We start from the raw sequence: 13,337 nt of genomic DNA on the forward strand, positions 1-13,337 counted from the left end.
TGTCAACCCGAGGAGGAGCCGCCCGCCCGCGACCCGCCCGGGCTAATTAGCATGTAGCGGCGCCGCCGGCCGCCTCCACCGCGCCCGCCCGGCCCCCGGCCGCCCTCCCGCGGCTCCCGACAACTTTTGAGGCGGGGAGCGCGCTCGCAGCCGCACTCCGCTCACTTCCCCGGCCCCGCGCCGCACCCGCCGGCCGCTTGCCTCGCACCCGCGGCCGCCCCGCGCCCGCCCCGCGCGCCGGGCATGTGAGCGCGGGCGGGCGCCGCCACCATGGCCTCGCCGCGCGCCTCGCGGTGGCCGCCACCGTTCTTGCTGCTGCTGCTGCCGCTGCTGCTGCCGCCGCCGGCGGCCCCCGGGACGCAGGGCCAGCCGCCCTCCCCGACCCCCCGCGCGCCCAGCCCGGCGCCCCTCGCCGGCGTGGGGCTGGCGCCGCTGCCGGAGCGCGGCCCGGAGCGCGAGCCGCAGCCGCAGCCGCCACCGCCCCAGGAGCGCCGCGGGCCCGCGACCCCCGGCCCCAGCCAGACGGCCCCCGGGCCGGGCGCCGCGACACGGTGGGGACCCTCGGGCCCGGCAGCCCCAGGCGGGAGCGCGGGTGAGTGAGAGTCAGGGAGCGGCGCCGAGCGAACCTGGCGCTGGGGGCGTGGGCGCGCCCCGGGGCTGCAGCCCCAGCCGTAGGCCCCTGCGCGCTGCGCGACCCCGAGTGGGGGCTCCGCTTAGCCGGCGCGAGGGGACCCTGCGGGTGGGCTGGTAGGGAGGGATGCTTTCGTCGGTGGCTGGACTGAGGGGTGTGACCAGCCCGTTTCCCTCCCCACCCTTTGGAAGAAAACTTAGCTCCTTCCATGAGGTGCCCTGTACCCTTCCCACCCCTCTTAAAAAATAAGAAAAGGAAGGGAAAAAAGACCTTCCAAATGCACCTCTCTTGCCTGGGAGGTGATAACATCCGGCCGCCTTTCCCCAGTTTCATGCTTGTTTCCCTACAGATAGAGTTCAGGTACAGAACCTGACTTTCAAATATAAGTAACTAATTTTTTAAGGGTTCTAGCACTGAGGATTTTGTAACGGACAAAGGATGTAGGTAGTTTGAAACAAAATGCTGGACTGGTTCAACTCTAAATGCAGAGGAACTGGGGGTGGGGTGGAGAGTGCCAGGTTGAACCCCAGCTCTGCAAAGGCTGACACGGGACCCTGAGCCATTTCCCTCTTCTTTCCTTTCCCAGTGAGCTGCTGCTCCATGCGCAGCCTGTCCCAGTCAGAGAAGGGACCGGACCTCCTCTCCCTGCTACCTTTGTGTGCAGTTCCTTCTTTTGGTCCGGAAGAAAATGCCAAGGACTGAGTGGAGTTCTAACCATAATACCATTATGACCTTGGAAGTGTTGTCTCTTTTTATCTCACTTTCTCCATCTGTGAAATGGAAGTAATGATCCCTGTTCCTTCTAGCCTCCCAGTGATGATGTGACAAAATGAAAGTAAAAACAAGTGGAAAGTGCTTTGAACCAAGTCAGCAGCCTGGTGGTGTTAGCCTTTGCCTTCCTGTGAGTGACACAGGGCATTCAGGCTCTCCGGGCTGTCCAGGAGAAGTTCGCTTGCTTGCAACGCTAGACATGGATTTGGAGCTTAGGTGAAGGTTGAGAAGATTTTGTCTGCCTGATTAACAATTCACTTAAGTTTCTCATGTCACACAAACTTCTTGGTATATCAATTAGCTTGTTTCAGCCAACCTAGAGGTGCTTCCTAGAATTAAATAAGAACAAGTGCTTTTTTGGTTTTGTTTTGTTTTTAAATCCGGTCTCCTGGATAAAAACTCCAGCTCCGTATTCAGCAGTATTCCCATCATGACAAAATGCCTTATCCTCGTGAATTTCTGAATCATTGGCATAAGATTGAGAAACTGAGGAACGGTAAGAAAAGGGAGAGGAGAAAGAAGCTTCCAAAGATAAGAGACACAACCCAGAGTGACTCTGACTTTAGATTGCTTACAGCATATGTTGTTTTGCTAAGTTCCTCAGGAAGGACTCAAGAACATAAAAGAGAACATTTCCTGACACTCTCAAACCAGAGAAGTAACTGAGGAATGCTGTATATTATTTTGTGAGTTTTTCTAAATAGAAAGTGGAGTGCAGGGAACTGAGGACATTTCAGAGGAAATACCCAGGAACCGAAGGCAGGTTTCTCTGGCTGGTATTCAGGCTTTCTCAGCTGAGGGGCCCCGATCTTGTCATTGGGGATTAGGTGGGAGGGAGGCTGACTTGCCAGGACCCTGGCCAGATGAGGCTGGCACATGAATCTCCTTCCTTATGGCGGGGGACTCCCACAGATCATAGAGAGGTAGGTGTTACAGAGAAAGGGACGTTGGAGGCAACTGGCTTAGGGGACTCAGCAGGTAAGAACTGGGATCTTAAGTGACAGGTGTGGCAGGTGACACTGCCAGTACTTGGCTTTGTGACCTTTCCAGTTTGATTCATTTAGGGAGGTGAGTGTGATGGAGGCTGCAGATGCGTGAGGCACTGGGAGGAATGCAGGTGAGGGTCCCAGACAGCAGTGAGGCAGGAGCCAGAGTAGTGCAGATCTCTTACCCACGGTGGGCTCTCCTGATCTGCCGGTGCCTGCTTTTCAGCTGATCTAAGGCTCGATCTAGGTTGGGATGTTAGAAAGGTGAGATTAGAAGTGATGAAATCGATTACCTGTTGAAAACTGCTAGAAGCTGCTAATATGACTAAGAATCTAGGCATGACTTGTGCTTGTTTCTAGTACGGGCTTGTTTCAAACAGTGTCACTTAGGGGTAAAAAACAAACAACAAAAAAGAAAACCGGTGTTAGGTAATTTCAGTGAGTCCAAGTATTCTAATAACCTCAGGATTTTCTCTGGCCCTTTTTGATTGACCACCATGTATCACTATATACTATCACTTATTCACGAGGCAGCAAAGTCTCAGTGCGGAAAGGCCCTCCAGAGGTCCTTTAGTCCTCACTGTCCCGTGCAGATGCCTGCCCTCTCCAGCACCCCTGACAGATGGTCCTCCAGGCTCTGCATCAACGTTTATGTTGGGGGAGGTATGCTCTACTGCTGGTAATGAGCCCTGAGCCTTACAAATAACATGCTCCATTGACTGTCGGGGAAGCTGCCTGCAGCTCCTTCTTGCTGCAGGGATGCTGGTAGTCAGTGCCAGCCATTGTGGCTTCCAAATACACTGGTGTCAGCAGCAGGGGCCACAGATGTCCTTTTATTCCCTGTGGTCCAGTTCTAGCCCTTGTCTTCCCCCTGGCAGAGTTCAAGGTTCTCACTGGTAAGTAACAGCGTTTGTATTCCATTTGTGGGCTGCTTGCCTATGTCAGACTGTACATCCCTGGAGAGCAGCCCCCTGTTTGTATAGCCATTGTGAAGCCTTTTTGCCCACCTGCCACCCTGGTGGCTGTTCAACTGACGCTTATGGCTGGGATTTCAGCCAGTGATGATAGGATGCTGAGACCTAGAGGTTTTCTTTTTCTACATGTATTTGTCTACTACTCAGCGCTTCTGAGCCACAGTTCTAAGCTGAGTGCTAAGCTTATATGCCTTGATTTGTGATCTATAGGCCATGCTTTAATTGTGAGATTTACATATGAGAGGGGAAATAAAACTTAAATCATAATGAAAATCAATGCAGAAGGAAAGAACTTTCCCACCCAAAGGGGAAATGACGCTGAGTAGCTGAGCAGCCAGCCCAAGAAATAATAATCTCAGAAAAATGCAGCTCCCTAGAGGAAAGGAAGTGCTTTGAGCCCAGCCCCTTCTGAGCTGTTAAATAGCTGTCGCCTGAATTGCTCTAGCTTTTTGGGCCAACTTCGTCATTTAGCTTGGCTGCTAAGAGAACATTACAAGGTGCAGTGGAGCCCCAGGCTGGGCAAGAGGCTGCCCCCAAGGGAGGGGAGAGTGGGTTTACTCCAGGAATGTGGCCGCCTCTCTACTGGCTGAGGCTGGGTGATGATGGTGGGGGATTCCTGAGAAGCCTGCTTGCTTTGATGGAGGGTGCCCCAAATAGGAGGGGTGTAGGGAAAGGGACTCTCCGTGGTAAGCGTTTGTTTAAAAGCCACATCCTTTTAACCTTGCAAGAACCCTTTTATTGCCTCCCTCGGTGTGTGTGCAAATGCTAAACTAATATTTTCTGCTCGAGAGCCGAATGGGTGGATAGAGGAAGGCTGAAAGGTGTCTGCTGTCCAGCTGGGCAGTTACTGCATCCTAATCCTGGAGGCTGGGGAAGCAGTCTCTGCCCTCTGAGTGATCCTCTTGCCTTGCAGCAGCCCTGCCCAGGGCTGACTGAGGACAGTGCTCCTGGAGTTAACTTGTCCTTGTCCGGGACACTTGGAAAGAAAGCCAAGAACAGATGGCAGCTGCGGTTTCGTTAGGCACTTACTGCCTTCTTCAGCGGCTGCTTCTCTCTGTCCCAAGCATCCTTTTTGTATGAACAAGAGATTTCTGTTATAAATGTCCCTCTCTTCCAAGAATGCCAGAGAGGCAACAAAGAAGGAAACTAGTTTTGGTTCCACGTTTGACTCCCTAGCATTTGAGCACTATATGTGGTAAATGCTTTTGCATTTCTTATCCCATTTAACCCTCAAAAGAGTCCTGGGAGGGATATTATTCCCCTTTACTGTCGAGGATATGGAAACCCAGAGAGGTTAGATCACACAGTAAATGGAGGAGGCAGGATTTAAATGGGTTTAGACCAAATCCATTTGCTCATTCCACAGTATCACGGTCTCAGTTTTCTTACTCTAAAATGGAGTGACACCTGTCCTAGACCTTTAACATCCTCAGAATTCTTTTCCTCCATTCCTCGGTTCCTTGCTCTTGCCTTTTTGTAGAGTAGAGGCCAGGTTAGGGTGGGGGAAGAGATGGGGAGATGCAGTGGCAATGGGGACAACCTGCAGAGTGGAGATCCAAAAAAATTTTTTTTTGGAAATTACCTGAGAAAAGACAGCAAGTCTTTGTACATGTATAAAATGGTATTTTATATAGAGATTGTAAATTATGCCCCACTCATATGCCAATCCATAGGTTATTGATGCCAGAGGCCACTACATTAATTATCAACCAGACTGAAATGAATTGTTGGCTCTCTTAATGGGCTCTCTCCTGGGAACGTGGGGCAGTGGCTGTTACGAGGCAGTTGTTATGAACACCTTTGCAATAGGGGAGAGGTTCAGTGCTACCCCCTTCAGCTGCTGTAAAACTACTTTCTTCTGGGTGTCGGGCAGGTCTCAGCAGGGAGGAGGGGATGGGTATATTCACACCTAATGGGTGTAGTGCGCACCGTCTGGGGGATGGACATGCTTGAAGCTCTGACTCGGGTGGGGCAAAGGCAATATATGTAAGCTAAATATTTGTATCCCCGTAATATGCTGAAATAAAAAAATTACTTTCTTTTAATGTCTAGGCTCTCCTCTACTCACTCACCATTCATCCTATATCGATAGAAACAAAGACATTTCTATCCTGTTTTTTTGCTCTTCTGTTGGAACGTGGTGGATGTCTCTGTGACACCGTTGACTGATTTGTCTATTAGGAGATATTTGCCGAGGACGTCTGTGGGAAGCGCTGTGCCAGGGGAGGTGGAGGTCGTAGTGCGTCCCCAGGGAACATGAAGTCTTGTTGGGCACAGACGTCAAAACTGTAAAAAGTGAAATCATGATGCATCAGCGATTCACAACTGAAGAAATGCCACGAGATCATGCCAACCAGGGGAAAGGTGTGAGTAGAGATGAGCTGCAGCGTGCAGAGGTGGAGGCTGCTGGGGCCTGGATAGTTCAGGGAGACTTCAGCGGGAAGGGAGGAGTTGATTAAGCTTTGGAAAGTTGACTGGAATGCTCATAGACAGAGAGGTGGGGGGTTATTGGCATCAGCAAAATCCCACATATTGAAAAGCTCAAGGCTTTTTAAAATGGAGGTGATCACCGGCCAGGAAGGCTGGAGGAGAGGAGTTGAGACTAGGTAGGCTCCAAATTAACTAGGGTCATTGAAGACAAGCCTGGAAAGGAGAAGTCGGGCTGACTGTAGAGGCCATTAGGGGCTTGTTTAAGGTGCTTGCTTTCGTCCCATCCATGTTGAGAGGGGCCCTGATGGCTTTTACAGAGGGAGCTCTGTAGTTTGCTTGTTCATTGTTCATTTGTGCTTGGTGTGGGGCCTCACAGATGAACCACATACGTCTGCCCTTACTACAGCCTGGGAGTTTCAGGATACTGGGATGCTGGTGGGCATCATATTGATGCAATGGGAGGAAAAGACTGAGGACAGGGCATGGGCTTGAAAGGGGGTAGTGGACATTGACAGGGAGAGACGCAAGGGCCATTTAAAAGAGTAAGACAGGTGGCTGGGGACAGCATGGCTGTGGGGATGACTGCTTCAGTTTTAGCCTTTCAGTGTACAGATGGCAGCATGCCCCAGTGGAAGTATTCTGTGGACAGCTGAGAATGTGGAACTGAACTAGGGGCCAGCGCCAGGTTCAGCCTGGGGAGCAGTAGTGGAAGCCACGGAGGAAGAGGAAGTCGGCTCCCTGGGTGGAGAACATCCAGTGTAGACGGTGGGGAGGAAGAGGTGCCAGCCAAGGCGCTGGCCTGGCCTTAAGGCACAGTGAGAGGTGGGGGTGGCCGGGGGCCTGGCTGTGCACTGTGTATGTAGCAAACTGTGAAGGTACACATAAGTTAGTGTGTTTCTGTCTCAGCTTGTCCTCTCCTCCAAGTACTATCCAAGTTCAGAGGAAAAGGGAGATGGGGAGAATGAGGCCTGAGGAAAGCCACTGGGTCTGATTCTGAGCTGTTTAGTGGGGGCTCCGACAAGTGCAGGAAGAAGCCTGTCTGCATGTGTAGGCATGGAAGACAGCAGATGCTGACCCCCCTGTGGCAAAATTTGACAGTGAAATGAAAGAGGAAGGTCAGAGAGAACCAGAATCTTTGATTCTCTCCCCGAAACCTGTATTGACTCCCGACTCCTCCCATGTCAGGAATTGGCAACACTATGCACCTACTTACTTAAACCAGATGCCTGGAAGCCACCTTCCATTCCTCTGCTTTCCTCTCCCTCTACACCCCTTTTATCCCCTGCAATTCCAGTTGATTCTATTTCCAAAATATATCACGACTCTGCCCTCTTCCTCTCCACTACTCTTTTCTGTTCTCCCTGTGTCCACTCATGCTCTCCCTCTAATCCATGCTCACAGAAGGCAGAGTGATCTTCTTAAAGTGTAATTCAGGTCGCCTCACTCTCAGGCTTAAAACCTTCCAAGAGCTTTGCATTGTGCTTAGAATAAAATCCAGACCCCTGAGTTGGAATACAACGTCCACAGGATCTGACCCTGCCACCTTTCTAGCCTCCTCTTGCTCTACTCCCCACATGCTGGACAGTTTTTCATACATGCCACACTCATTCCTGTCTTGGAGACTTGGCACCTGGTGTCCCCCTGCCTGTAGCAGCAAGAGCCTTCCAGGCAGAGGGAGCAGCCAGAGCAAGTGCCCGAAGGCAGGACTGAGCTTGCCTTGTCTCAGGATTGGAAAGGAGGAGGGCCACAGTGGCTGGATCACGCAGGGACATGTGCACCACAGTAAGGAGGTCAGATTTTCTTCTGTGCGCTGTGGAGGGTGCTGCAGCAGGGTCCGTGCCACCACGTGGTGTGCAGGTCTGGTTACAAGGTCTCTTCAGGAGCTGGAAAGACCATCTGCTAAGTCCACAGAGGCTATTAAAAATGGACAGATTCCTTTAATATTTTAGCTCTGAGGTACTTGAACTTCATGGTGGTAGTCTGGTTTTCTTGTCGTGTACAAGTTTTTGAGGAAAGCTTGCAGGTAAGATGGCATGGCAGGCAGGCACAACGGTGGTCCCAGTTCCTGGGGTTTCTGGGGGGACTTGGGGGAGGCTCTGATGTCACTGGAGATCTTGAGTAACAGGAGTCCCCATCCCTCTGTGTGGATGGAGAAGGAACTTGGCTGCTGGAGGCACAGATGGATTTAATAAGCTGACAAGTTTCTCCCTAGTGTCTCTGATAAGTTGGGAGATAAAGACCAGGGAGGAAGATGCGTGACAAGAAGAGGGCAGAGGCCAAGGCCAAGCTCTCCGGGTGGCCCTGCAGTTCCACTTTGGAACTGAAGCAGTCAAATTGGAAGAAGGCAAGAGTATGGAGAGATGCCTGGTTGTCATCTGGAGGAATGTTTCTTGTGCAAGGCGGTGACTAGTGATTATCACGTTAGGCTAGATTTGAAAACCACTCCATTTTCCTTCCCTGGGTGGTAGGAGGAGATGGAAACGGCTTCAACTTGGGGACAAGCTTCACTCCTACAGCCTCTTGGGCCACCATGACATTTATTGCTGTTGTGTGGTGAGACTTTTTCTGGGATCATTTTTTGCCTGGGTGTGGATGAGAGCCCTGGTGGCTTTGCAGTCAGGAGCCTGGAGAGGAGGGTTCTAGCTTGAGGGGTCAGAGAGCCTCAGTTCAAATCCCAACAGTGCCGCTTGCCAGCTGTGGGACCTTGGTAGGTCATTAAACCTCTCTGTGCTGTTGGTTTCTCATCTGTCAAATGGGCTATTAATAGAAAGAACCCTGCTCAGAAACTGTAAGTGCAACATGACCCCCCCAAGCAGAGTGCTCAGTGCCTAGGCAGGAGAGCGCCGTCAATACTACCCATGACAATGCTACTGAAACCAATGCCTATTTACACTGGTTGTTGTATCGATGACAATCCCCCATTCCCACCTGGCCCTCCAGGCATTTTATTGGACAGGGGACAAGTACCCTACAAAAGGTTCAAGTCCATGTTCCAAGGACCTCTGTTACCTGGTCCTCCCCCACCCTGGACCCCTGCCAACCTCACCCCTCGGTATCCCTAGAACTCTCTCCATCCTTAGCCTCAAACACAGAGAGGAAGGAACCAGATTGGAAGAGTTGAAGTCAGAAAAACTAAGTGCGGCAACCCTCACATATGATCATCTGAGGAGACCGATGAACACATTGAAGCCATTAGGATTGAATAAAAACAGTATGTGAGGTGTGACTGCAAAGTCATAAGCCTTTGAAAATCAGTCGTACTTGGACCTCTGTGGTCAATGAGTTCTCCTTCAGATGAGAACCTTTGGGGGTTATTGACACACACTTCAAATGTTGGAAGGAGCCGGGAGCCACCGTCAGAGACAGTGTGTGGGCCCCATGAGCAACGCACTGGGGTCTCTTTGCAATCAGACCTCCTTCTCCATCCAAAATGGGGTCGCCTAGCTCAGTCTCCTGTTTCATTCATCAGATTGGGCTTTGAATTTTTGTCTGTTTCCAAAATAATCTAAATTCATTATCATGGGATGGAAAGTTATCATTATTCAGGAAACTCAAGAGAATATGCTGCAGGCTCTGTTGAAAACTAGCAAATTGTAGAAAGTTGTTTGAGCAATAACAGCATTGTTAGGATAAGTATTGTCTTAATGGGGCCTCTTTGAAGAGGCTCATACCACTTGGGTAGGTGAATTCTTGTGGTTTGTTAAGAATTATTTATAGTGTAGTCGTGCCTTGTGGTAATGGAGTGCTGCTGTCTAGCGCTGGCAGAGTCAAGGGAGAGAGATGCCAGCAGGGCTCGAAAGCTCTGAGGGGGTCGGAGGACTTTTGTTTGCTCTTAACTCCTTCCGCTTTCCAGCTATGTGACACTGGACAGCTGTCTAATGTCTCTAGGCCTTAATTTCCTCATGTTAAAAAACGAGGATAATAATGTCTGTCCCGCTCCTAACACGGCTTTGGAGGATGACTGTGAAAGCACTTGTGAATGTAGACATAGCAAGTGATTTTAGTCATGATACAGTGAACCGACTGTGACCTTGGGCAAATCGTGTAATCTCTGCACCCGCTTCCATGTCTGCAAAATGGAGATGGTGACGCTGTCAGTCTCCTAGTGTTGCTGTAAGGAGGGGTTGAACTAAACCACATGGATGTGCTTTGCAAATGCGTGTGCTGTGTACATGTTAGTCATTAACACTTCCTGGAACCCATCGGGCATTGTTACTACTCTGAGTGAGGCGGGGCTTCGTGAAGAAGGTGGACATGGAAGGAGTAGAAAGTTGCAGAGGAGGTGGGGAAAGGGAGAACATTTTTAGGGAATCTCAGCAGCCTTTTTCAGTCCTCTATCTCCTTGTCCTCTCACCTGTCTCTGGCTGCCAGGATTAACTCTTTCCTGTCTCCTCTCCCTCTCGCCAAGGGGGATGTTCTTCACAGCTCCACCCTTGGCCTCCGACCTTCAGCTCAGTTTTGTGACCATTTATGGAGCGCCTCCTATGAGCCACAGACCTGGGAATGTGATCAAATAAGTTAGAATTGTATAAAGAGCTAAAACAACAGGCCAGAGGGAGAGAGTTGTCTTGTGAGGAAAGATGAGATTTTGCCAGAAGGCCCAGGGGAAGGGAGCAGGACTTTCTAGGTAGGGAGGACTGCAGGGCAGAGGCTTGGAGAGAGATGGAGTGTAAGTTCCTCTGTTTTCTCTGGGTGGGTGATTCCCAGAACTATAATCCAGTTCTGTGCCTTCCACCATCTGCCAGTCATTCTCACATGTTTAATGAGCTTCACTTTAAACCGACAGGTAATAGTTACAAATGCCAACATGTCACCCTTTTCTCCCCCAAACCTGACCTTTCTTTGCTTGCTTATTAATCTCCCATTTACACAGTCAGAACCGCAATCATCTTTGCCTCTTGCCACCTTTTCTTCCCTTTTCTCACTCACATTAGGCACCATCGACTCTTCTCTCCCCTCCACCCTCTCATCCTTTCCTCCTGCCTTTCTTCTAAATCCTGCCAGGACACCAAACTCCACTTGGACAGTGGACTCCATGGGACATCAAGACGTCCTCTCCAGTTTGTGCCATGAAACTCCAGTTTGGATCCCAGTGTCCCTAGTGAGGCATCCCCAGGCCACGCGGAGGAAGCTGCCTCTAGCCTTTCTGGCCTCTGCATTCAGTATAAGTTCCCATTTCTCTGTAGCTCTGTCTTAGTTTTGCTCTTTCTTAGCCTACACTCTTTCCCAATTGCTGTATTTTTTTAATTGGATTTTCTTTGGAGTCAGACAGACCTGGGTTTGGGTCCGATTTTACTATTTGCTGTGTAACCTTGAGCAAATGACTTAATCTGTCTACACCTCAGTTCCGTTACCAGAAAAGCCGGGATGATGATGCGGCACCTCACAGGGCTGTCACCAGGAGGGACTGAGACGGCCGTGGGAGATGCCTGGTGTGGAGCAAACGCTACATATGCTTTGGCTGCAATAATAACAGTAACAATAACAATAATTATTATTACCCTGCTCTGGTGTTTTTTTTTTTAAGTTCCCTAACTTTATTTCTTTTTGTTTTTATATCTCAGCCTCCTACCTTTCTTCTCCTTCTATTTCTTTTTCTTAACTGGTTATGGCACACAACTGAGTTTTTTTTTTAAATATTGGTTATATTTGAATAGAGCGTCAGATTTCCCAACCTTAATTTAAAAAGCATATTGAGCAAACTTTTTGTTTCCCTCTGTAACTAGATTTCACTTGCTGGCCCCCGCTCCGGCGGCCGCAGAGCCTTTGTGCGGAACCATCGCTCCGCCGTGTCCATTTTCTGACGGTCGCAAACGCTCCGGACAAATGGTGTTTCTCGGATTTCCTCAGAGCCCCGGGCCCTTCGCCTTGGCCCGCGGAACGGCTTACCGCACAGCGCGGGCGTCGCGGCGGAGTGAGCGCTCGCCGCCCGCGCAGGCCCTGCTTCCTGCCCCTCCCGGCCCGCGCTCCCCCTCTGCCTCCTCTTCCTCCTCGGAACCAGGATGTTTTCCTTGCCCCGCATTGTTTCGCTAACCTGGCTGGTCTCCTTTGGTGGAGCCCCGCCGCCTGCTTCCTCTCGGGTGTGAGCGCAGTTACGGCGACAGCACAGGAGACACCGGCGACACAGGCCTGCTCCCCTCCTGCGCCCGGGCCTGGGCCAGCCCGCGGGGCAGGAGCTGTTGGCCCCTTGGCCAAGGAGCCGCCGCTGCAGCCCGCTGTGGGGTGTGTCGTTGCGGAGGACGGGAGGGGCAAGGGGGCAGCAAGGTTAGGTGCCCCCTAGAAACAAGGCAGACCCTGCCCCACAGAAAGCCTTTTTGTTCACTTGTTTAACTGAATGGGCATCCTCTGGCCTTTGGCCCTAGGGCTTTTTCTCGAGGCCCCCCCCCCTTTTTTTTTAGCCTATAGAATTATTTTTAAAGCGAAGAGCTTGAGGTCACATCCAGGTCTTTCATCTTGCTCTCCCGCCTGGGTAGGCTGCATCCCTCCTTAGTGCCCCGAGGCCACCTCAGGGCCAGTTCTATTTCTGGAAGGTCGACCCACTCCGGGAGCCCCAGGCCGGCCCCTCCCCTGGGCCCTTCTCCCCAGAGGACGCCCCAGAACAAAGCCGGCCCCTCCCAGGGAGCACAGGGGACTGTGCCTTGTAAACTTTATGCTCTTCATCACTAGAGCTGTCACAGGGAAGCTTTTTTAAAACCTGATCATTGGCCCTCAAGTCCAAACACTTCTGACTGTGTATGGTTTTTCTTAGGGCTGCTCCTTTCAGGGTAAGAACAAGGAAGGAAACGAAACTCCCGGAGAGGCCTGGACAGTCCAGAGTCAGAGCTGAGTCTTTTGTTCACACAAACTCATTTGGCTCCTAAACGTCCTCCACCCAAAATCATTACATCCGCAGCAGCGTTTCAAAACACAGCCCAGAGTGGCCTCACCGAGTGGGCGGCTGCCTTTCTGGGGAGGTTACAGCCACCTTCCCCCACACCCCGGGGTTCCTGCCTGCCCCAGAATATCCCAGCGCTGGCCATCCGGCCTGAAATCCCCCTCATTCGGAGGATGCTGGAGGGGAAGGCGTGAGGCCAAGAGGCCTGCTAGGGGAGGCCACAGGTTTCTAGTCCCAGCCTTGCACTTTCCAAATTCTCAGCGCACACATCCCCGCTGCTCAGGGCCACTTCTCACACCCCAGAGTCTTCATAGTGATTTATTTTAGGTTCGGCTCTCCTGGAATCAGCAAGCTCCTTGAGGCAGATTCTGTACCTGATTCATCCTCGTAACCCTCACAACGTCTTGCCTGTGGTTAGCGCTCAGTAAATACATATTTTTTATTGTGAAAAAATATACATAACATGAAATTTACCATTTTAACCATTTTTAAGTGTACGATTCAGTGGCATTAAGTACAATAACAATGTTGTTACAACCATCACCATCATCCATTTCTAGAGATTTTTCATCACCCCAAATAGAAACTCATTAAGTAATAACCCTCCAGCCCTCCCTACCCCCAGGCCTGATAACCTTTATTCTACTTCCCGTCTCTACAATTTTGCCTAT

The 13,337-nt window shown here is 51.0% G+C and overlaps 1 protein-coding gene across 2 annotated transcripts in view; it reads left to right on the forward strand.

Annotated features, from left to right (window-relative positions):
- The first annotated feature begins 270 nt into the window (after positions 1-270).
- HEG1 (heart development protein with EGF like domains 1) overlaps positions 271-13,337 on the forward strand; it is a 77,849-nt gene continuing 64,782 nt past the window's right edge. For both annotated transcript variants that reach the window (XM_045540104.1, XM_045540105.1), the window contains exon 1: positions 271-592. In XM_045540104.1, the coding sequence (XP_045396060.1) occupies positions 271-592 (322 nt within the window). The remainder of the gene's footprint in view (positions 593-13,337) is intronic.

Source organism: Lemur catta, chromosome 1 (assembly GCF_020740605.2).
Source record: "Lemur catta isolate mLemCat1 chromosome 1, mLemCat1.pri, whole genome shotgun sequence".
NCBI classification, from domain to species: Eukaryota; Metazoa; Chordata; class Mammalia; order Primates; family Lemuridae; genus Lemur; species Lemur catta.